This window comes from Rhamphochromis sp. 'chilingali' (genome assembly GCF_963969265.1).
Source record: "Rhamphochromis sp. 'chilingali' genome assembly, chromosome: 6".
Classification (NCBI taxonomy): Eukaryota; Metazoa; Chordata; class Actinopteri; order Cichliformes; family Cichlidae; genus Rhamphochromis; species Rhamphochromis sp. 'chilingali'.
This window is the reverse complement of record NC_137933.1, coordinates 36,948,206-36,974,280: the sequence shown is the minus strand read 5'-3', so window position 1 is coordinate 36,974,280 and position 26,075 is coordinate 36,948,206. Positions and strand designations below refer to the sequence as shown.

At 39.4% G+C, this 26,075-nt stretch overlaps 2 protein-coding genes across 4 annotated transcripts in view; one reads left to right on the top strand and one right to left on the bottom strand.

Moving 5' to 3' along the window:
• The window catches only part of cep89 (centrosomal protein 89), a 74,875-nt gene that overhangs the window by 36,737 nt on the left and 12,063 nt on the right, over positions 1 to 26,075 (top strand). For all 3 annotated transcript variants that reach the window (XM_080884536.1, XM_080884537.1, XM_080884535.1), the window contains one exon: positions 25,899 to 26,047. In XM_080884536.1, coding sequence (XP_080740662.1) covers positions 25,899 to 26,047 — 149 coding nt within the window. The remainder of the gene's footprint in view (positions 1 to 25,898; positions 26,048 to 26,075) is intronic.
• On the bottom strand, positions 5,599 to 26,010 carry LOC308398109 (E3 ubiquitin-protein ligase RNF182). Its single transcript, XM_080884538.1, is given in 3 exon segments — positions 5,599 to 7,624; positions 7,626 to 8,326; positions 25,759 to 26,010. Coding segments are annotated over 3 exon segments (879 nt in total). The 5' UTR covers positions 25,823 to 26,010; the 3' UTR covers positions 5,599 to 7,510.

Here is a 26,075-nt window from a genome sequence, read left to right as displayed (position 1 = left end):
TGGTTCATCTGGTGCCTCAACTGATCAGGCTGAAACATAACGTTCCAGTTTCAGTCCTCATGTCTGGTGTCTATTGATCAGCCCACTCTACTGGAATTGATAAACCATCTGCTTGTCAGCCTCCACTACTCGCAACGAATAAATTGATGAACACTTGTGTCTTGCAGATTGCTTTCTCTTATGCTGACTTGAGTGACTCAAGTCAAGTATCTTAGATAATCTTCTCATTTTTAAGAGCTCATGCAATTAGGACCATACATTGTAAGCATGTTTCATGTAAAGAAAGCACCAGTATAATGATAATGATCAGAGGTTATAAAGGGGTGCCGTTTGTGCTCTATGACTGTGGTCATAGAGAACATACTGCTGTTATGTGCTATTTTACATGCATTTTCTCACTTTGCCTGTCAGCACTTTTCCTTTATGTTTGTCCCTTTCTAAAAATCCTGATTCAATCCCCACCAGGCCATGGGTTCTTTAGTTCAGTTTTAGATTACTTTCATTTAATTTTGTTTTCAGTTGACTTATAATTATACATGAATTCAAATTAATTAGAGTTTAAATTAAACTATTATGCCATGAAATCTCATCCCTCGTGTACAGTATTGCACTTGCATGTAGTTGTCAGTACCAGACACATGCATGAGCATAGGTAATTGTAGATTAGAACACAGAGCCTCTTTCTTCCTTGTTCATTCTTTGGCAAGACCACATTGATCCCACCATTCCCACAGAAATAAAATGAAGCCTATTATAGTAAATCACCATGGTAGCCTTTTCTGCTGATATGAATCTTTCCACTGTGGTTGACAGTTGTTGTACACCATCAGCTACTGTACAGTTGTGCATTCTTCTTTTGTAATTGTTTATTATGATGAAAAAAACATGACACTAGCTATAGTGCCTTGCTCAGCAGCCAGTGGTATGTGTGTTCTGTCAGTAGCTCTTGTCACTCAAACCAGAGCAAGGAAAAACATCTCAGTGGGTTTAACAATTTTATTAGGGTCTCTATAGCAACAGCTCATAGGGAGAGAGAGAGAGAGAGAGAGAGAAGTGTATGTGTGTGTACGTGTGTGAATGCAAATCTCATAGTTGGTGATCAGACCATGAAAAAAGGAGAGCTGTAAATGTTGTGGTAAAAAACATTTTCCCCTCTTTTCCTAATAGTAACACAAAAAAAAAATCTGACATAAAGGTGGACTTTAAGGTTTGTAGTGGTTTCACAAAAGCATTATGGCTTAGGAATTGTCTTCAACACAATTTTAAAATGAAATAAGAACCAAATTGAAGTCCTGATAGAGTATCAGCACTTATTGTTTGACCACTGCCTGCTGCAAGAATAGCCCGAACACACATTGGCACTGATTCTGAAAGTCTCTGAAACTCTGCTGGATGGATGGAACATTATTCCTCCAAAATGTTTTGATCCCTTTTAGTGTAGGGTTAAAGAGTCTTGGTTTTTACCTTGTATTTGTCACACATCACGTTGTTGTAAGCCAACCATAACGTAATATGGTCGGCATTTGCGTCATCACATTGTATTATATAAAGAAACCATACACATAATTTAATTAAGATGAGTTCATAGATTAATTAAACGAGTCACTGAGTGTTTACATTCTCTTATTTGCTCTGTGAGTCACAGCTATGTTGCCTTTCTGTAACCTGCTCCCTTCTGTACCAAACACCTGGATTGTACAGGAAAAAATATACAAACCCATTTCAGACTGGTGTATCCCAGTTCACATTTTTGAGGACATTCACACCAGCTAGAGCAGATAAATATCCCTGTGTTGTCTTTTTTATTTCTCACCTAATCAGTGTTTAAAGTATTTAGAGTTTACTTAAGCAAATATGATGCAATGGTAGGTTAATATCAGTGGTTGCTGTTTTTACTCATTTCTATTTATAACAGGACTGCATACATGTTATTGTTCTTGTCTGTACTGCACTACTTACATCATTCTTTTTCAAAAGCCTCAATTGTGGAGAAATTAAATAATGGAAATAATTAGTGTGGCTTAGCCTGTTACAGTAAATAATGCATTATCACAAATAGCCAGTAACCCAGTTTCACAATATAAAATACCACGAAAGGAGGGTGGAAGGGAAATACATACTCTAAAAGTATGTTAAGAAAAATATTATGCTTCTGTTATATTTTAACTGAAATATTTGGATAAAAACAGCAACTATGATAATTCGTTTGTGTACTTTACTGTTTCACAGAAAAAAGTGCATTCATTGCTCCACTTTCAGTTGTACAGCAGTTAGTTATTAGTTAGTTAAGTTAGTTAAGTTATGCCAGTAATGATTGTGAGATGTTTCATTTTTTGCATTTTCTTTGTAGTGCACAGAAGTGTAGTGGCTATCCAGTCTTTTTTTCTCAGGCTTTTCTTCAGTTGAAAATGGATTTAGTGGCTCTATAGGGCTTAGACATAAAGACCTGGAAAACTGACTAGGACAAAAAAAGACACCTCTTTGATAAGGAGGAATAACAGTCACTGGGAATGATAGCAGAGGAAATTGATCTATTTAGCACAGCATTGTGGACAATTTTATAGAAAACAAAACAAAAAAAGGGAACACAGGGCAGGTCCCTCTACGGAGAAAAACTGCAGCTGATAACAGAAAAATCTGGAGAGCTGTGAAAAAAACAAACAACAACCCTTAACCATCACTGATATCACCAACAGTTTGAGAGTGGATAGCATCACAATCTGCAGTTCAAAGAAAACTTACTGTAGGGAATAACAGAGATTCATACCTCTTATGGCATACCACTAGATTGGAATTATGCATGTTTGGAGCAAATGTTTAATGAACTAATGAAACCAAAATTTCTCAAAGTGAAAGTGAAAGAAAGACTGAAGAATACATGTGATTCAAACCTCATCAAATATGAAGGAGCTAATAAAATGTTATGGGCATGTTCTGTGTGGCAGTAAAACAGGGATGGGCAATTGATTTTAACAAGCTGAACTCAGTTCTGCTTAGTATTAATTTGATCTCTTTATAAGCTTGTTGGTGAAGTCCTCCACGACAGTCCCAGTTTCTCCTGTGGACCCTTGGGAAAATTAATTGTCCATCCCTGCTATAATAGAATCATTTCAAAAGTATACACAAACATTTAGTTTGTCTATGCATGAAGCAATTCCCCTGTCTCATTTAACAGGCCTTCCAAAAATACAGTGGCATTAAGCACATTGCCTGTGCAGCCAACGCTTTATCAGTGACAGCCAAGCCAGTCACCAGATTTAAAGCCTGTTGAGCCTTTTTTTTTCTAGATGAAAAGAAGATTGAAGGAAGAAATCCCCAGTAACAAAGATCAGCTGAAACCTGCTGATTTGAAGCCCAAAGATGATAGTAAAGCTTTTGTCATGTCAGTGGTCTGCAGACTTCGTATTCTTCAAAGAGCTATGAACATTTATGACTGTTATTTCTGAAAGAAAAAAAGCATCCACATATGAAAAGCATGAAAAAAGACTTAAATGCTAGTTTATACCCCACTCATATTTTGGCTTCAATTTCAATTTAAATAGCAAAATGTTTTTATTTTTGTTAATTAAAAAACAAAAATGAGTAAATGGAATAGTAAATGATAGTCTGATAAATTCCTGATAGTTGTGATGAAGAAATTTCAAAGCCATCAAAGGGGTAAAAACCCACTAATGTTAAAATGACCAGATAAACCAATCTTTGAAGTTGTCTAGGCCACATGATAACAGGATTTGGTGCACATAAACATAAACAAGTCACAAGTTTTTAGAATTGGAAAACATCGAGGGCAAATCAAGGCAAACATTTGTAACAGCAGAGAAGTATACAATAACAGCAATAGGGAAGTAAGCTTTTTCACTCTTTGTGAGAATGAATGAATGAATGAATTTTATCCTCAGGAAAGATTAGACTTGAGTGTTGAATTACCAGGCAGGAACCTTTAGTACCCGACCTCAACCCAGGCAACTCAATGAAAAGCATCAAAATGGAATTGTGAAGGTTATTCTTGTCCCCTTATCTTCACACCTGCTAAAGTCCTTTTTGTTCTTTCTCTCATTGCAGCTTATGTGGACTTGCTCTAAAAGCTCAGTTACTTAAATAGATGATAACTGATTGAGATCAGAGGTTTTCTATCACAGGTTCCGTTTTAATACAAACGTGAAATACTAGCAGGTACTAACAGTTGCTTTCTTTTTAATGAACAGCTCTTGCTCTTGGTGATTACTGTCAGCCTGCGGTGATTGTAATATGTGTTGCCACCTAATGAGTTGAAAAAATAGGGATTGTGCATTAAGTGTGTGCTATAAAGAGAAACAGATTGTGACTACATTATTCATATGTAATTAAAATTCATGCTCCTCCATCTCCTGGATACACCTGAAAATGTTAAATATTTTAGTGAGTGCATGTATAAATATAGCCAGGTCACAGGTTTGACCCATTCTGCTGCTTGACGTCAGTGTGGGATGACTTTTTTCCGCTTTAATATTCTCCTCCACTCTATAATATTCTCCTCCACTTTCCCCCCCCATCATCGCATTTATATGAACATTTACAGAAGTTATTACTCTAAATAATAGGATCACATAGGATATTTATTTGTTCTACCCTCCTGGTGTGCTGACCTTTGACCCTCCTTCTTTGTGCCTACTGTTCAAGAATGGCCTGAGTGAGTCAATTTGGCTAATTGTGTTTGACAGCTGAAAACCATAAACCACAGACTATGCTAATTAGTACCATTTTCAAAGCAAGAGAAACGGTTGCTAAGGAAAATAATGACAGTGAGCTCATTGAATTACCCACACAGAGGTTTGTCATACTCAAGGCTGTCCTATATGTGGACCAATTTCATATTTGTCTTTTCAGATGTAAGGAGGGAGACTGGGGTTTTTTTTTAATGGAAGCTGTCACTCAACTCAGGAAGATGAAAGGCAGGGTCCTTTAGATGTTGTATTGTACAACAAGCAGGACAAACACTTGACTGACACGAAGTCTTTGTAACAGATCTTACCAAATAGAGCAAAAATAATAACTCTGTTCCTCTTTTCTGACCTGCTGCTGATATCTGTCATAACTAATATCTCTTCTAAGAATCGCTTCTTCTTCTTATGTCTGTTCAGATCATTTTTCCTCATCAAGTCTAAGCTCATTGTGGCATATTTACTGTGTATCTTTGGTGAAAATAATATTGCACAATAGTATGCCACTAAAAAATGAAAGATCTTTGTCAAAGTAGTAATTCTCAGTTGCCATTATTCAAAAGAGAATTAAATTGTTATCCTTTTTTCTTATCCTCACACCTGGCAGTAATATTGAGTCTCATCAAGCTTTGGAAGGTTTGGAGATAATCATGTCAAAAATTGAGTTTAGAGTCTCTAGAAATCTTCTAAAGATTAAAAATCCCACTTCTACGAACACAGCGGTGTTTTGTGATATCACATATAATCTCTTGCCTTTATGATTTTATTGGTTTGACGGCATCTTGTATCTCTAAGCTTAAAAACACTACCTATGAAAAATTTCACAAAAATCAGACAGGAGGTAGCAGGAGGGAAAGTATGCACACGAGCAACCTATAGAAGAAAATAGTTCAATTTATTTAATTGCCTAGTAGCGTCTGTACTCGGTAGCATAGTGCTAAGCTGCAGTCACTGTATCATAAGCAGAAATACAGGAAATCATAAAAGATAAAATGTACAGCAACAGATAGAGCAGTTGACAAAGGAAATCCAAGAAATAAAAATATAGAGCACAAATGACAGAAAATCATCAGGACATACAGAACAGAGAAAAAGTTTATCACTCAAATGAATTGTAAATGCTACATCTGCATTTGATGAAATGTACCATTACCCGACTTCAGTCACTGGATATATGAAAAATAGTAGTTCTAGGCCCCTCAGTTATCAACATTTTAACAGAAAAGACTCTAAATGTTCTCCGAAGACTAAAATAAAGCCTACTTTTAAATTCAACAAAGGTCATACTATACTCTCCTGCTCATGAACTTTGTTTGATTTAGTTTGATTTACAGAATGAAATGCCCCTATAAAGCAGTTAAATGGTACAACTATTTTAACTGGTTCTGGAAATGTCAGGCACTGCTGGATACAATTAAACGTGTCGCAGAAGAGAAATTTCTGCTACAACAAAACAAAGCTTTAAGGGCAATTTCTTTCTGCAACACAAAGGAAAAGACTTGATCAAAAATAGCATTTAAAATTCTGGACTTTCTTTCTTTCTTTCATTTTTATAAAACCGAATTAAAACACAATTTGTTGAGTCAGTATTTCCTGGTGGTACATGTAAGAAGAGCCTTTTTTTAAACATGCAGCAGACAATTAAGACAGCTGTTGCAACACATGTGCAAATTTGGCTTCTACCACGACACTCATTAGTATCTTTGAGCAAAACAAGCACGTTACCTGTACCAAAAAATCAAGAATAGCAGAGTTGCTAAAGCCAAAGGACAAACTGAATGGAGGATGTGTTGTTTGACAGGAAGTATCAAAAACCCTGAGGTATGAGCCTAGTTTATGCCTCACATGCACTGTTTCCTTGCACAGTAGCCCGAATGACGTGAGAGCTAGAGGTGCAGAAATGCATATTCACTAACAGCAAGAACCTCGTCACACCTCTGCCTGTGTGCTACTTGTGTAACAATTAAATTATGGCCATGTCACAGGTTTTTATTGGTGTTTTGTATTTTGTCATGGCAAAAAAACATGCTTTGCATGCAGACAGTTTTTTTCGAAAGTGAGGAAGGCTGAAAAATCGAGCCAGATGGATAACATACAAAATGTCAAGTCACTGTGTTTGCAGTTCTCACATTATGACCTGTCCTTCACACTCACTTTGAGGAACGGTGTTTCAAGTAGGATATTAAACTGTTGTAACAAAAATGCACGATCAGCAGGCTCATCAGCAGCCTAGTTCATAATAAACCATAGATAACCACCGACCTAAATCACACCCAATTATTTTTCTTTTTGTTGTTGGCAGCTGTCAATTGCAGTAATTAAAACGAGTTTGAAAAACGAGTAAGTAAACAGACCTTTCTTGTAAACCATTATAATGCTTTGAAAACTGTATTCACATTCATGTCAGTTCACACAATCCCAAATTTAATTTAAAAAGGTTTGCATCCCGGATTTTTGTACATAAACAATGTTGATAATTGAGGGCACAGGACTCCTGTCAGTGTTGTTTTTATGCAAGTCGAGGATTAAAGGTTTGTTGTCAAATGCTATGTTAGACTAGGTCAACACACAACACATAACAAATAAAGGTCACAAAAATGCATCACAGAAAAGTCGGTATAGGCTGCTGACAGACCATGCCATTGGCTCTGTTTCTCTTGACCAAGCTGGTATCTCCGTTGAAGCAGTACGTCTAACAAAAGCACAGCACATCACTGAAAACTGACTTATTTTGTCTCACTGGCCTTTTATTTGCATGAAGGTGACTGACTGCTCAGCTTGTTATGCCTGTGCAGGAGAGGATATCATCTTTACCTGGAGGCCTGTACTCCCACAGGCTGACTCTTTCCTATCCTAGGACAACCAGTTTTCAGGATCCCATCATCCTCTGGAAGAGCAGTCACACATGCCTTGACAAAGGCACTGGCAGAATCCATAGACCAGGCAAACTGTCAGGCTTGATGGTACTAAGCTAACGCATACAATACCCAGAGTCACTCTCTGAATCACCAGCAAGTAGATTCCAAGAGGAAGTGAGCCAAAGTATAAGAAACCCAGAAGCCAGACCAGGATGCGTGGGACATGATTACAGAACTTGGACAAGGCATCCTGATCTGCTGGCCCATTAGAGCCTATAGATACTGAGTCCAGGCTTTGCTCAGCATAAACATCTGAGCTGCCATTTTGGCTTGGAGAGTGTTGTGAGTCCCTCTGCACCTCCATTATAGTGATTACCAGGCAGTTGGATGAGTCACGAGATGGACTGGAGGAGGAGAAACTCTTTGGAGTCAAGACCACCTCCCTGTTTTGGTCGGAATTCCAGGATTTGTCTCGCATCACCAAGTGGGACATGATGTTAACATCATCAGGCAGGGCTGAAATCTCCTGCTCAGTGATCTCAGTTTGGTGTCGGCAAAAGGGGCAGGAGATGCAGCCTGCACTGTCAGCAATATCCAGGATTTTAACGAGACAACGGGCACAGACCCGGTGAAGGCAGTCCAGGATTTTAGGCTTCCGGTGGTGGACATTGTAACGCTGATAACAGATTTTACACTCTAACTCCTCCGGAGGAGGACTTTCCTTCTCCTCAAACTCAGTCTGAGGACAGCTCATCTTCAAGTCATGTTCTAGGGAAACATATAGAGACAGGGTGAAATAAAAACAGAACATCACATGTGACTTTAACTAGTATGCAAAGGAAGTAATAAAAGAAGAAGGAAGAAGGAAGGAACAAAAAACCAGAGCATGTTTGTCACTACAGTGTCTTGCATCTCTCTGCCCAGCAGGAAAAGGTCAAAGCTCCTCTCTGACTGCTTTGACTTTGTGTACCTTCTGGTGATGAAAGATTTATGATTTGGGAGTTGAATCAGGGTATTATACTAGTGCCCTTTTGTGGCAAAGTAAGAGCCAGTAGTGCTATTGATAATCAGGGAGAGATGGTACAGGGAGCTGCTCCCTGAACATTTTTCATTGATTCATTAGTGTTGATGCAGTTCTTAAAATGGTTTGATTGTTACTTAAATTATTTTTTAATGTATTTATTCATTATCCATTGGATTATATAAAGTCCTTCTTGGCATTTAATTTATTCAGTTAGGGCATTGGATAGTAGAGCATTGTCATTCATTGAAAGACTCTCATTGTTCTCCCTGAACAAACTGATTTCTTTTATTGGGCATTAAATGTGTTTGCTGAGTTAGTCATCAGGGCATTCGTTTTCGTAACCGTTTATTGAGCGCAGGGTCATGGTGGGGATAATGCCTATCACAGCTGTCATAGGGAGGGGTATAGGGTACACCCAGGTCATCAGTTCATCACAGTGCTTCCAGAGAGAGACAGACAATCACACAATCACCCTCACATCCAGTTTAGAATCACCAAAGACACCTAACATACATGTCTTTAGACTGTGGGAGAAAACTAGATCACGCAGAGGAAACCCACAAAGGCACATGGAAAACAGGCAGAAAGGCCCAGCCAACCATGGACATTCAAAAACCAGCAAGTTAATCATTACTTGAATTTATTAGTTTACTGAACATGATGGCCATTATTGGCTAGGATATGCTGAAATTTTTGACCAGTCTACCTATATGTCAGGATGTTTGCAGTTACCTAAAGGTGCTTCATTACTGTCATACTAGACAGAAGTTTTACAGTCTTACAATTTCCATCCCCACAAAAATTTAACAGCAACACCTAGCTATATTAGTCATAATTGTCATGTACCTACAAAAATTCCCTCTGAAGACATATGAGGAAGGCTTCAGACCCCACACTACATGGACTTTGCTCCAGACCTTCATTTAGGAGGACCCCTCTTTGTAGCTGCATACTCCATTGTTGCTGTTCCTGATCATGTTTCAAGATATTCCTGATTCATGGTTCATATTTGTAAACAATTTTAATTTTAAATTTAAATCTGTGTGTGTCCAACAAAATTGATAGCTCGTTTTTAACCATCCATCAATCCATACGGCCCTCCTTTCCGAAGAAAAAAAGGGTTGTAACATTGTGTAAAATGTAGGTAAAAAAATAATGCCCTGATTTGCAAATCAGTCAGACCCTGTATTTAATTCTTTATAATATTAAGATGACCAATACTGAAGCTTAGATTTAAAAATATATATATATATATATATATATATATACTCATAATTTGGGGAGCCTTTAATGATTTCCAGAACAGAGACTTTTGCTCTTGTTTACATTATACACACCATTCAAACCTTTTTTGGAAATGGGTTGTAAGCCCTGAAAACAATGCAAACATGACATGATAAGGAACTTACTGACAATTGCTCTGGTTGTTAATTCAGCATATACTGATGCAACTGGAAATGATACCGAAGGACTGTTGTAATCTAATTCCACAGACATTGAGCTGTGATACAAAAACTACTGAACATCAGCTCCAGTTGTTACTGTCACATTTGTTTTTGCATATTACAAAACACATTCGAGTCGTGATGAGGTTTCTGGTAACTCGTCTACAGCCTGAAACACTTCTTCTTTTTTAGCAAAACTACCACACTGTGGATTTCTTTGAATGTCCCTGAGGGCTGAGAAATATGTGCGATCATACAAAAGAGACTAAATACTTAGCAGGAGGTCTGTCATTTCTGAAGCAAATAAATATCAAAATCATTTTATCCATACTGTGTATATGTTCTGTTTATTAAAACTGGATAAGGTAGAAAATTCTCAATATCAGACATGGGATTTTTTTATAGGTTTCCCTTGCTTCTGCAGATTTAGAACAGCATTATTCTTTTATGCTCTGTTCTCTTGAAATTTAGCCTTGAGAAAAAAATGAAATATGAAACTCAGTTTTCTTCAGGTGAAGAAATAATCAGTAGCTCTTTTAACCGTCTAATTTTCAATTTTTTCAATTTTCCTGTCGTATTTGGATATGCCTGCATGGCACTGCTTGTGTGTGTGTGCGTGTGTGCACAGAAGTCCACAGTTTAGGTTTGTTTTGCTGTCAGTTGTGCCAAGAGCAACTGACAGCAAAGGAGCAAATGAGCAGCTACTGTCTCTGCAGCCAAATCAACAGACCTAATACTTAATACTGTGCATAAACTCATGCACCCATTGTGTTATGTCAAATAATATGTAAAGATGTTGTTCTTAGTTAGCTATAGGCTATGACACATAGTGCTCAGCTAGTAGATTTAACGTTTTGGGAATATTTCTCTTGCCTCTAGCATACAAAAGTAAAGTGGTTCCGATGAGGCTACTTGTGTGGAAAACACATCCATTCTCTTACAAAATCAACGTTTTTTAGTCTTGAATTCTTGGCACTAGGATTTGCGCTACGGCCACGCAACTTAAATGGCATGTTGAGGCCAGACACAGTTGCTGTATAAGGTGTAGTAACACATTGACATTTTTCGTCCTTTTTAGAAAAGTGCTTGAGATTGTCCTCTGGGACATTACTTCTGATAGGTATTTGTCCTTGAGGGCCCCTCCATTACAGGTAGTGCCCTCACCTGAAAATACCACAGATCACGCTGTACTTCCTGCGTATTGTATTTTTTGCGCAGCATCTTCTTGGAGCCTATATTATGGCTACATTTCCCTAAAGATAGTTGGTTCATATGATGAATTTTAATACACTTTTTCTGTGTAGTGACATGTGTAAACTGAAAGACAAGGTAAAGCTGGTTACTTAACATGCTACCTCTTACATGTACTGTAAGAATAACTGTGTAAAATACTCTAACCTCAATATCCTGCAAAAGTGCGTGTGTGAAAATTGATTAGATACCAACTAGTCAATGGGATATAATCAGTTTAATCAGTACTGTTTCACCATCATTCAGAATGAAAGATGTGTAGCTCTCTCTAAATGTGGCAGTTAGCATAGGAAACAGCAGTGTCTGGAGATGGTAGTCCAGTCTTTGTTCAGCTCTAAGTTTATTTAGTTCAATTCAAATTAAATCAGTGAGGTTTAGAAAGGTTACGAAAGGTTTAGTAAAACCTCAGAAATTGCTTTTGAGAGCCATGGCACAGTTCATTCCTCTTGATACGGCTTACTTTACTTCTGTATATGGACATTAGCAAGTCCCCCTCCCATCATGAAAGTGTTATATAAAGAATGGCCAGTCTTTCACTCATTCATGACCATGAAATATAGATTGAATAGGTGGATTTTGCACTGGCAATTGCCCAATAGTACTCTCTGTGACTTACTGACTGTTAAATATTTAAGCCTGTCTGTTGAGTTAAAAAGCCTTCTGAAAGATGTCAGAAAGACGGAGATGTTCTTGCTAGATCAATCATGTAAGCAGAACTGCCTGATTTTCCACAAAAGTCCCCCCCCCCCCCCCCCCCCCCCAAAAAAAAAATAAAAGGTTGTAAAGAGGGGGATCGATGCTCATAACTCATGAAAGAGCCCAGTTTGCAAAAGGAATTTGAGAGTTGGGGTTATAATTTTTTTAAGTATCCCAGAGAGCTTACATTGTAAACAAACTTTCATTTGTTTTCCCCACAAAGCCTGTATTACTAAGACCTAACAGACCATTAACAGTCATTAACCTTTTGCAATGCTTGAAACATTAATGATATTATTCACATCAGTGTTTTCTTCTTTTGCAATCATTGTACTACCTTAGTACTTTTTTATCACTACTCCCTGTCATTATGCATTAACTGGCCGTTTACTGCCAGAAATTTGTATCCACTTTGGAGATATACTTTATGCCACACTTTCAAATCTACCATATGAACTTACAGCCACCATAATATGTATATTAAACATTTCTGGGGGGAAAAATTGCTTTTGTTGGTTGAGCTGTGGTTTAATTGAAAGAATTTGCTGAGTGTGTTGTTGTCAGGTTCCTGGTCTGTAAGGAGAATATCCCTACTTTACGTGCTAAGCTATTAATCACCACAGCCTTCATCACCATCTTGCACTTTGCAATATTGCGTATCTCATCACTTTGCAGTCCAACCAGATGAATTGTCCAGAGCCATCCAGCGGTGCTGTCATCTGGAGCAACACACATTTGCATTGATCTATTCTGGTCCAAGACCTGCCAGGTTTTTTTTCTTTCTGTACGTGCTGTCAGATTCTCTTTTTTTCAAGTGTATTGTTTTCAACTAATAGAAGACAGGGTATGCATGTGTTATTGCATTCAATTAAAGATAAATTATGAGCTTAGCTGGTGATATTAGACTTGTCTCAGTTTTTACAGAAACAGGACATAGATTTTTTTGTAGTCCATGCAGAAAGCATGTCTTCTGATACATGCTGCAAATACAGAAACACTGCCGGCTAAAGTCAGCTTCACGTGTTGAAAATGCTACTGTGATCTCTCTCCTAATGAGAAACTGCTTCATAATGTGGATGCTGTTGCAAAATTATCAAGCAGGTGACGTTATTAGTTGTTAATAGTCACTGTGAACAGAGTGATGGTAAAAAAAAAATAATAATAAAAGGTACCCTTTGGATAAGATTAGTTACTTGAGGTTAGATAGCAGGACAAATTAGTGCCCATATTGAAGAGATTCCAAAAATAAAGAAAGAGTTTCTTTTTAGCCATAGTGTCACTCTAAAATAAATCAACCACTCTTGCCTACTGTAGTAGTTAAATTTCATGACTAAATATAGAAAAATCACACCTTAGTCATTGTGACTGAGTAGTTAATTCACTGGGATCTAATTGCACTTTACTGTGGAGAGTCACTCTCTTTATATCTGAATTTTGAGATACTGTAAATAGTCTTGTAATAATTAGGGAGGCTACTGTTTACCCAGAAACATGCTTTGATATGTCCCTGAGAAAGGTTGTTGTAGACCAGGTTACTAACCACTTCATAAACATATGTTATTTAATGTGTAGTTCAAGAGGTAGCGTAACATGTGAGAGAAAGTGGAAACATTAAATTCTAAGATACACATTGAATATAATCCCAGGTACTTTTGATATGTTTTTGCACATTATGACTGTCATTGAAAACCTTATATGTTGCCCAAAGTAAACAAATGTACTCATACAGGTTTCAAGCATTGATGGGGTTCCTTTTACTGTTATAGACTGTTGAATGGGTATGCCTGCCCTATAACCCTTAGAATTCATTTAACTAAAGAGAAAGCCTTTAATACACACTGGTTAAAAGATGCAATTGATAATAGAAACAAAAGGATAGTGAATGAGCAACAAAAGCATTATTCAAGTTAAGGGAACTATTAGTTAATAGTAGAAATGAAAATGACAGACTTTTATGCTACTAGCAAAAAGTCTTTAGCCTTCACATGTACAGCAGCAGGCACTGGGTTTCTTAACACTGAAGTCGACTTCACATTTAAGCATCTGTTGGACTAGTTACTGTGTGTGAGCCAGTCTACCGTTCTGGCGCATTTTTACTGAATAATTAGGCCCTTATTGAGTCAGATGGTAATTTCACACTAGAAATTACAGCCATTTTGGTTTACCAAGAAAAATGCTAGAATCAGTCATTTCAGCATGAGACCCATAACAACACGCACACTATAGCCTCTTTTGTCTTTTTGTTTGTGCAGAGAAGAGATGGTTTTTTTCAGTATTACACTGGGTTTTAAAACACTGGACCACTTTCTGTCTCCCATTTGCCGAACAAAGTGTTCTTATAACCTTGATAAACACGCCTGCCTTTGTATCCTGCATTCATGGTGTTTAGTGGCTCATCCTGGGATTTCAAGCCAGTAACAAGTCCATCTTTTTAATAGCAAAAAAAATGCTTTCAGGAACACGTTTCATGACATAATGGAAAAGACTTTAATCAGCAAGATAAAAGCAAAGTCTAAGCTGTGTTATCACAGCTACAGACATCTTTGAAATACTGAGCTCCAGACGCTTTGACCTGCGCCTTCACACCCAGAGTTATGCAGGTCAATACTTTGTATAGATCCTGACAAAACCAGATCAAACGCGGTTTACCTGCATTTATAGCACTAGTGTTCCAAAAAAAAAAAGTTGTAATTGTATATTAAACATACTGCAATTGTTTTGTAAATCTTGAAAAGCCATGTTATAATTAAAATAGAAAATAAAAAGCATATAAAAATTTTGAATATGACAACCATATTAAAAATGTAATTGTACTAAGAACACCATTTGCATTTGTTTTTCACTGGCAGGTACTTCTTGGTTACCAGTTCGGGTTTTAATTAATGTACAGTCTGACTTTGTCCAATGTCATTGAAGACATCAGATTTTACCTTAGGTTTCTTGCCATATTCCAAACATTCTGTAAAAGACTTAGCAAGTTTTTCATAGACAGACTTGCAGGATGTGTAAGATATCGTGCGAAAAAGATCTTAATGTATGTTGCTTTCCTAAAGTCTGCTGCTGGACACAGAAATTTTGTCCAGTGGCTTCTGATACTCCCTTAGTTTACAGCAAGTGGACCATTTGCCCTCACCTTCCTGTGTCATTATTCTCCTGTCCCCTACCTTCTTCATTTCACTGTGGATTGTTGATGATAGCTTTGACCTTTGTTGTCAGAATATCCGCTTGGTGATGCTTGTCTGAATTATGCCATTGATCCAAAGGATTATGGCCATGCTGCTGCCAGAGCTTTCATGCTTGTTTATAACAATTAGGTGTGAAAAACAAAGAAAGGCAAACTTTCTTTGATTTTTTTAAAAACTAGATTGTTTAAAAAACATTAAAAGCATTAACAGTTCTATGTGTGCCTGTGGTAATAAATTGTACCACAGCTTTATACATACAATATAGTCTAGTGATTCTAGTCAATTCTAATAAGGTACTTTTGAAGATTTTCTCTTCTTGGGAGTTCTTAAATACTGATAAATTATCATTACTGCTTGTGTGCTTGGTGTCAATATTGGGCACATATTTAACTGCATGTTCATTTAGTCACATATGTTGTACTCCTATATGACACATTTGAAAATGCACAATATTTAGGCATTTGTTCAACCATTAAATCAGCAACCACCATATAAATACCTGATTGAGTCTAATGAATACAGAAACAATTATGCAACCAGACAAACATAGTAGCACTACTACAAACCATTTTACATAACGTTTTACAGCTATTTATTTAAAGTTATTTAAAGTTATTTAAACTGGCATTCAGGCATTTTCTTTTATATGCAGCTGAGGCAATGACAAAATTGTGTCTTTTAAATAAGACATCTGGCACAAACAGTATTCTGTTAGGAACAGTTGTCAAAGTGTATTTCATCATAAGCAGCAATTATGTATGGATGGGAATGTGGCTTAAGTCTCCAAGCTCACTGCCATCTTGTGCAGTTACACAGGAGAGTGTAACTGTAGAGAAGAACACCCACTTATGCTATAATCTGTACCTCAGATAGTACTAACAAAAATGAGTAAACAGGGATTTAACAAAACACAGGGAAGCTGGTTACAAAGTTTTCAAAAAACTGAAGTTACTAAACAAGTTGTATGCTGTATGTATGAAACTACAGGAAACTGCATGGTGGCACATTTAAACATATCACACATGTGGCATCTCTCACAGTTACTGAAGAGAGAAAAACGGGATTTATGCTTCAGAATGAAGTCAAGCAACTGATTTGGAGAACAGCTCTGTAAGTCTACTGTGGATTATTGTATGAGCATTACCATTAGCATTTAGGTTTGAACAGTTTTATTCCTGATAACAGAACTGTCACAGTGAGTACTTTACTAGATAATATTAACAGACTTCTGGCCTCTGGCCTCTGGTTCATGCTATTATACGATTTTTAAAAGGGAAAGTAAAAATAATTTAGCCGTCCAGGGAAGTTTAGCCCCAATAGCATTTTATCATAGCGCAGCATTTGGACACAACCTTTGTGACAACAAATACATTTCACTGGAAGAAGTCAGCACAGTGTCTGGTCCTCGGTCCTTGACCTACTTTTAATTCCCGTTTATTGTTTAATGTTCCATTTGGTTCTTAGTTTGTTTAGTGTTCATATTTGAGTTTCATCTTCCTTTATATCTTTTTTTTGTTGTTGTTTTTTTGCTTTAGTATCCTGGTTAGTATAACTCAATGTGTTCCTTTTCCTAGGCTTTACACCTGTGTCTTTCTTCATAGAGTTTACGGATGTTAGGGTCTTATGTCTGTGTGTAGTCAGTCACGTTTCACATCTGTAGTCAGTGTTGTTGTGTGTTCTTTCTGGGCTTCTTGAATTTTTTTAGATTTCCTCCCCCCCCCCCCCTCTTTTTTTTTTTGCATTTAACCCTAAACCAAATAAACTTCTCACTCTGTTTTTGTTTTTGAACTTTGTCTCGGTATGCCTTGTATTTGGGTTGTAATCTGCTGCACATGACAACATTTTGACTCCTAGGGTTTGTCATTCTGTCCTGTAGTCCAGTTTCCGAGTCAGCCATAGTTGCCAAAAAGTAGAAACTATTCAATAATATTCATTTTAAGGTGATGGCCTAGGTTTTACCTGGGCAAGTTTACGTTTACATGTGGTGTTTGCGTATTCATCCTGTTTTCATGTAGGTTTGATGTGGCAATTGGTATTTACCATCAGAATTTTAAATCCACAAGAAAACAGTCCTCATGAACTGGAAAAATAAAAATAATCTTAATTCTAACCAATATAGAAATTATCTATTAGATTACATTAGTCTTGACACAGCCTCTGCCACCACATCAGATCAATTGCTCTGGGCCCCTTTTATCAGCTCCATCACTTAGTGGGGGTGGGGGGTCATAGTTTGGTCCCGCCTTCACTGTTGTGATTGGTGAGGGGGTAGGGACAGGCTTAGGGCGTCGGGGGGTTCCCCGGAGGCATCTTCCTTGGGGGGCTCAACCCGGGGTAGCGGTCACGTCCGGTTGAGGGCTCTGTTGGCTCTCAGGTGACTGTTTCCTCGCGGCTGCGTGCAGCGGGGCTAGGGGAGGGTCTGTGCTGACGGACGTGGGTTACTGACCTGGCAACCTGGCTGCCCCTGGGTGGGTCCGGGATGGGCGTGAGGTTCTGGGGGTGCTCCGTCTCTGGGCGGGGGCCCGGGCCGGGCCTCGGGGGCTCGGGTCCTGGTTGGTGTGTTGCCGGGGTTGTGGGCGGGTGGGTGCATGGGGGCCCGGCCCTGGAGCAGGGTGCCGCCGGTGCATCGAGCCGCCTGGGGGGCTCTTCAACTGGTGGGGGGGATGGTCACATCTGGCAGGAGCTTTCTTCTCTCAGGAACTCTCTGCAGGAGGGGGAGATACAGGAGAGGTGGAGGAAGATCTCAGCCTGGGCGTTTACCGTCTTATGTAGTCTGGAAGATGTGTGGTTGGTGGGGTGGGTGCAGTTTTCTCTGTGGTGGGGTTGGGTGGACTGTCCAGGGCTCTGTGGAGCCGGGGGGCGCTACTGCACTGGGCCCCGGTCTGGTGGGCCTGGGCCCCCCTTCCCTGGCGGGTCGCGGAGGGTGGGAGTGCCTACTGGGGTCAGCGGGGGAGCTGGCCCCAGGGAGGGGTTACCTGCCCCTCCCTTCCTTCCCTCCCCATCTCCAGCTGCCTCCCTCTTCCCGCTCCTCCACAACCACCCACACATGCAGGGCCTTGGAGTGGGGGTATGTCACCAGGGTGCAGAGGAGGCTACCCCCCCCCCCCCTGTCCCCTTCTGGCTGCCTCTGCCTCAATTTTATCCCACATCTTAGACATTCACATTATTCACACTCTCATTACACATACATATAGGATCTTGGGGGTGGGCACAATCACGGAGTCCAAATCACCATCAGGGTGTATACCTCACCCCTGACGTCGTTGCCCACCTCTCAATTTTAAATACACTTAGTCATTGAGGGTTAGCAGGAGGGACCATGCGCTTACCTGCTGCTCCTTGGCAGGTAGCTCCATGCCCTCCTGGGTTTTAATTGCACCTTAGAACACATATGCATCAACACTACAATGAGCGGGTGGAGGGAGGTTTGGAGTCTTCTCCCACCCCCATTCTCTGCGGCCTGCTGGAGCGGGAGGGCTAGTAGGAGGAGTTGGCCGTCCGACTGCGGTCTGGGGTGTGGGGCCTCCCTGCTGCTGCGGAGTCGGGGTGGTCTGCCTCTCCCCACCGCAGGGAAAAGGGTAACACCACCTGGGTCTGGGTGCAATTCCCCCCTCCAGGGGCAAGGGTACCTAGACCCGGATTGTAGAGTACGCTTGGGGAGTGTGATTGTGTGTACAGCGTCTCTTTATGTCTGTCTCCACGTTGGTTGAGTGTGGAGTGAGTGCATATGAGAGCATGAGGGTGGGAATGGATGTTTGTGTCTGTGTGTGCCTGTATGTCTGTGTCTATATGTCAGGTTGGGTATCAGACGCCACCTCTCTGGGGACACCTCAGGCCCTCCAAGGTTTGGAGGCCTATCTCCACCCACCACCACTTCCCCTGCCGGTGGCGGACTCCCTCAGGTGTCGGTGTGTTGGTGGTTCTTTGTGTCTGGGGGTGGGCGTCCGGGTACACACCGGCTCACTCCTTGGCGGCCGCTTGTCGGGGCCTGGGGCCTGGGGCTCGCTCGGGCCCCCTTTGGAGGTGGGGTGCCCCCGGCCTCTCGGCCTAGGGCTCGGTCACTCAGGCGCAGCTGGGGGCCGGCGGAGCTCACGGGCGCGTCACTGCAACCCCCCCTGGCTTCTGCTCCGCGGCTGCTGAGTGAGCCCTCATCTGGGACTCTCCTCAGCTCTTACTGGAACAGTGGCGCGGCTGCCCCTCTGTTGGTCTTCCATGGTCTTTTGTGTTCTGGGGGCCTCTGGATGTCTGGAGTTTTGATCTCCTCCATACCCGCTTCACACCCTGGAGGACGGGGCTGAGGCCCCCCCACACTCCCTAGCAGATCATTACATGGAGAAACCTTTGGAATGCAAGCATGCTGATCCACACAGGTATGCACACATGGGTATTCACAGACGCGGACTAAAGCTTTCTTGGCTGCTGCCTCAAAGCACACTGTGCGCTGTCTATCTTGCGTGCTGCACAATATTGTTTATTACTTAGAAAAAAAAAAAAAAAAAAAAAAAAAAAAAGAATTTTAAATCCACAAATGAAAAACAATCAGTGTAGTTGTAAAGAAATTTTAAAAACTATAAAGCTCCTAACAACTATATGTTTGTATATTTGTATTTTTATATATTTATGTTTATATAGTTATTTATCCAGTGCTCTGTGGTTCACTGGAACTACTTCACAAAGTGGTTATCAATGGTAATCTGAGTTTCTGTGGAGGTTAAAGCAGTGCAAGGACATTGTGTAAGGTCACCCTTTATGGCTGGCATCCCAGGAATAAACCTTGCTCTGAATCTGATGAACATTGCAAAATGATTCTATGGTCAGATGAGACCAGCATAAATTTGCTTGGCTCAGATGGGGTCCAGCATGTTTGTTGTGATGGTGAATGTTATGTACCAAGGCAGCATAGTGCGATGATTTAGAGCTGCAATACCAAAGGTGTTGGGGCTTTTCACACCATGGAGGCCTGTAAATATAATTAAATGCTACCAGTCTACAGAAATCTGACTGAAGAGGGATAACAATCCAAAGCACTATTGCACAAGAATGTCTAAAGACAAATATAGTCTAGATGTTTCCCTACTAATCCAGTGCAAAAATCCTTTGGGGTATTTTAAAGAGAAGGTTTTCTTGCATTACATAGAGCAGCACCATCCCTCCAGCAAAGAGCGACTGAAAAAAGTTCATACAATGAGGCCTGTACTGTCAATATAGTTCAGTCAAGACCACTATAGTCAAAGGAAAACTATTTCCATCAACGTTTATGTATATTAAAATATATTTGGCAGTATGGTTCTTTCCTGAGACCTTCCCACATTTCCCTGTGCACACATGGAAATATGGCAGCGCAGATACATGGTTGGCTTTGAGCAGGTGGTAAGACTAAAAGGATGAACTTTAGCTAGTTTTTAATGGGTACAAACAAAACAACTAGTGATGGGCATTCTAGAGAATCTGTACATAGCCTTGGCTGCTCAAGCTGGAAGTTAATGTTTTCAAACTCACATGAAAAGTTGTTTAACCTGAGCTGAAAAGTATATTTAGTAATTTCAAGCATGATCGCTAAGCACACCATTTAACAGCAGCTTCTGTCCTCTTCTTACAGAAACAAAGTAGTCTAGCTTGCAAACAAGGCTCAGAGTGATAGCAAATCGAATCTCGTTCTCTGCATTCTGCACAATGTGCTCCATGATCATTGTGCTATTCCTTCAACCCCTCTGTGACCATCTCCTGCGGGAAATGTCTGACTGTCCATTGGTCATGCTGATCAGCAGTATCCAGCTATATGGGATGCGCTCCTGACTCAGCAGCAAAATAGGTTATTTCAAAATGGAAGAACACCTGACCACATTGACCCGACAACATGTTATTAGACTGATTAAAGTGGACACTCAGTGATCTGATCTTACACACCAAGTTACAATAACAGTTGATGTAATTCATATTCATGTTGGGGCTGTTTGTTGTAATTTAATGTGGGGTTAAAGTATTGTTATGCAAAAGTCCTTCTGCAGAGTAGAGCTCTTTATACCATACCTTCAATTAATACATTCTTTTGAGATTTTCAGGAGTTAATCCATTTCTTTCTCAATGTCAGAATGGTAATAAAATAAATCATTTGCTAGCCCAAACCACCCTTACTCCAACTCTAATCTGTCTTAAATTATACTTATGCGAAGAAAATATACTGGATTTATTTTGTATTTTTGTTGTTACTGTGTGGAGAAGGTCAGCAGCTAGAATGGGGGCTATATTGGCTTTGTGTTGCTCAGCTCAGCTTGTTGTGAGGGCTAAATGTCACCAGTTCAGCTGGGCTGATGGCTGACTCCCTGGAGAGTTGGAGACATTTTGATTTGACAACATATAATACCGATTCCATTCATCACTGAGCTCAGCTGGGAATTAGCATGCCAGCTGGGCAGAGACAGAGGCCATATTCAAGGTTGAGACTCCTAAATGGTTAAGCGGCCAGCATGTGAGGAGGCAAGACAGGCGTCAGATAAGTTTCAGATTAATATTTAGATTCTGCTTGTCAGGTGGGGCTTTGGAGCCACCCTGCTGAGTGAAGGTCGGTGCCCTGCTGCTTTTGTGCTTTCAACATTTGTTAAATACATCTTGAATATTTCTGGCATGTTCTGCTTTTTATCAAACATGTTTGCATGTGTTTGACTTCTCTCTGAGTGTGCACTATTATACCCCATGGACTCCACTCCTTTGTTTTTCTATTTTCTTTTATAAACTAAGACCAATACAAGAATGCATTAAAAATGGTGTTATGTTATTTATTTTGGTTGTCTTAGGACATAATGACAGTTTTAGTCAATGCATCTTAAGTCAGCTCATTTATTGGTTGTTTTTCATTGGGGTTTAATTAGGTTCTGTGTGGTTTTCAAGACATTAAGAGAAGAATTGTTTTTTATGAGTATTTTTGTAAGGAGAATCCTATTTTTTTATTTTTTTTTTAGAATTTGTCATTCCTGGTCCATGAGAAGTAATGCAAAACAGGCTGTCCCTTTGTCAGAGCATTAAATACATCACACAACTACAGGGTGGCGGATGGTGACATATGCTACCCCCTAATAACCACATAGATGCTCTCCTCCAGAGAGCAGTCACCTTTGTTGGATTAAGTGGGAGATGTGGCCTATGGTTATATTACAGATGAAGCCTGTGTAAAATTGAACAGACAGGCTACACATATGTAATAATCTTCATTTATTTTGTTTTAGCTACATTTAGATTGTTATTATTAATTATGCTTCATCTCTGTGGTTGTATATTCCATAGCACTGTTAGTCATTCTTACATTGTTCTTTTTCTTTCTCTTGCTATTACAAAAAACACAATCACAGCCACGCACATAGACTGCACTTAAAACTCACTCTCTTTGCTTATAAGGTGTTAGTAAATAAAACTGGTCCTACGTTTAATCAGTCAGATACATTTCTTGCAGCATGTTCTCTGTCTTGCTATCACGCTATTTGCAATCTGTGGCCTCTTGTATACACACCTTTATAGAATCAGAGCAGCCTTTTCAGTGCATCTTGCAGATAGCAAGGCTAACAGATACATTGAAGCTGTTTGAGTGAAAAACACCTGTGAATCTTTAGAGTTGCTCTGCAGATAATGCACTAAATATATGTATTCCTTAAAACTACCATTGTGTGCATGCCAAAGAGAAAAATGAACCCAAAAGTGCAAATATTTAATGTGCAAGAGTTGCTGTCATCTGAACATAACTGTCTCGCATTGAAACACCAAGGCTGGTATCCCACAATAAATGATTATTGTTGTCACAGTGTAATTATGGCTGACTTATCATAGTGAACCAATCTTAATAAGAAAACCAAAATGATTTAGATTTGGTTTTATAACAACCCTGAATTGGAATCGCTGAAGAAAACGGCTGGCTGGATGGATGGATTATAACATGTTTATCTTGGTAAGGCAAAAATGTCTTCAATTCAATAAGTCATGATTTGTCCTAAGATTCAAGTTGTAAATCAAAAGATATATATTTTGGTTCTACTAGCAGTATAGTATGACAGACTTCTGATGAGAATTGTGTCAACTGTATGATCAGAGAAAATATAAAAGCTTATATTTGGTTTAATGTTGCCAGTGTACATCCATAAAACTAAATAGAATGTCCATTTCTAGAAATGTGTAGAAATGTGTAGAAATGGACACATTTCTACACTGAAATGTGTCCATTTCAGTGTAGAATGCTGGATAATCTTTTTTGTAAACATGAAAAATATATGTATATGTCATGTTAACTCTGATGCAGGGAATTATTTCAGTTCATGTTCAAGATAATGTTATATATGTATACATTTTTCTATACATATAATATGCTATTGAAGGTTTTCATTTTCTTGTATGTTGCTGGTACAAATGGTACAGAGCTATGGTGATGTTACTGTTGGCATGCAACTGCTATAATGGGCACTTTAGGAGTAGACAATATAGCCTTGAAATTATGTCCCAATATTATCGATGATAATATCATAAATAAATGAAAAAATAAATACTGAACAATATGTGCAGCTCACAGGCAGCAGCGTTTCTTAGTGCAAACAAAACAAAGGGCTTCGTTTTCCGTAGTAGTAGTCTGTCACTAATGGCAGACTACTTAATTCAAAGTCTGAATTTATTTCCACCCGGAATTATAGTGAAATAGTGGCGGCATAATATTACACATTTGACATCTAACAGAGTGCAAGTCAAATGTAAGCACAAGGTAGCCTAGGTAGTGATTTGCTTTGAAAGAGCCTGCACCACTGTGTCATATAAAAAAAAAATGAAATTGAATCTTGAAATTGAATCCTATCTTGTGCTCACAATGCTGTATCTTGTTGGTTCAAGCATTTAACCAGCTGCTTAAAGCTCTACTTTCACACCGTGTAACCACATCAATAAACAGTGAAACATGTTTTTTATTTCCACTTTTAGAGAAAATAGTTTTCTTGCATATTTTGCAAAGTACTGTGCTTTGTTGGTGGTAACTGGAGGCTGACACGCTGCCCTCGTTCTCAGACATGTCTGGGCTTGAATCGTTGTTGTATATGCTAGCAAATGGAAATGCATAGCATCACTTTATCACTGATGTTGTGATATGACGCTATATGCCAAATAAAAATCAATATTGGAATTATCACAGGCAGTATGATAAGGTATAGTACTAGTTCACATATGTGTTATAGGTACATAATTAACACGGCCAATAATCATGTCACAGCAAGCTGTTGATTTCTGTTAATTTTATTTTAATTTCTTGTTTGTTTTGTCACAGATTTAAGCTCTGGTCATAATGTAGTATGAACTCATAATTGGTTAAAATAAATAGTGGGATTATTAGTCACATTTAATAAAAAAGAATCACATTGCTTCACCTATTTATCTGTCAGGACATTTTTTAGCTGGAGCAAAAAATCGTTTCTCAATTTAAATTTCTTGGAAATGATAAAACTGTATGCCACATGCATATAAAATTATAGAAATTATTGCTTTGAGGTCACAGAGGAAGCAAAGCTGTCCATGTAATTCCAACACTTATTTAACAGGTGGTTCATTCATACTTTTGCTGTGACAAGACCACAGTTAGCCTAAGGAAAAAGCATTTAACATCTGGTGTTGCTTCTCTGAAAATATTTGAAGAGAGGCTTTATTTGAAGGAGTTTTCACTTCTGCCTCAGTCTACAATAACCAGGAGCAGTTAGGGTCAAAACATAATTTGGGTGAATGCCTCATGTTTGGATAATTATAACCCAACAGTCTTCTAATCGGGTATCGTAATTGCTAGATTTGAAAGGAAACGGTGGGACATAGCCTTGTGGATAGAAAAACGAGCATCAAATTCATCGTCAGTATTCAAACATTAAGCAGTTTGCCTAGCTGCCTCTGTGAAGAATGTCGTATAATAAAATACAGGGAAGCCAGTTATTTAGTAAGCAATTAATCCGTAAAGTAAAAGAGTAAAAAAAAGCATGTTCGTTTTACTCTTTCCGAGGCAGACATTGTAATTTTCCCACTGCACACGCACACAAATGCACAGGCTGAGAGATGGCTACTACCCCCACACACACACTATCTGTCCTTATTCAGACCTTGTTTTCCTCAGTTCTAAGTTGTCTCTGACTGCAGTGCCCAGAACAGCAGCATGTGTTATAGCTACTGTCATTGTGTCTTTTTGTGCATCTGTATTTTTCTCTGCCACACAGTTTTTCTTATAGTCTAGTTTTTGTAGATTGTTACTTGACTTTATCAGAAGTAAAGCAGGGCACAGTAAAAAAAAAACAAAAAAACCCTCACCTGTTTCCACTTGTAGAAGTGTGTGTGCTGCACTACGAGCAGTTGTTATGAACTGTCAGCAGCCTAACAGCTGCTCATCTGTAGACACAATGACTGAAGTATAACTTTATAACAAACTGCTATTTCCTGGACACAGACATACACAGACACAAAGACAAGTACACGCCCACCAGACAAATAAACACCACATGCAGAAGAAATACAGAGGGATTCACACCATCCTTTCCACAAAATCTACTGATCTGTGTGTGTGCATGTTTGTGTTTGTGTGCTGTTGTTGTTGTTTCTCACCTTGTCCCAGTGTGTGAGACTCCCCCTCCTCCACTCCACTTGTTTCTGCTGCGCTGTCCTTCATGTAAATCCACCCCTCTCATAGCAACACTCCACATCTCATTCCTCCGTGTCTGTGTGCTGCTAATGTGTATGTGCAGGTGTACCGGAGCCAGGCGTCAACCAGACTGGCAGCGTTGGAGGAGGCGGTGGAGGGGAGGACAGTGTCTTACCAGACGGAGATCCTTCACCTGCAGACGCTGCTGAGAGAAAGACAGGAGGCAGAGGAGAAACTGCTGCAGTCCAAACGGTAGGAGGGGTGTGAGGAGAAGGGAGAG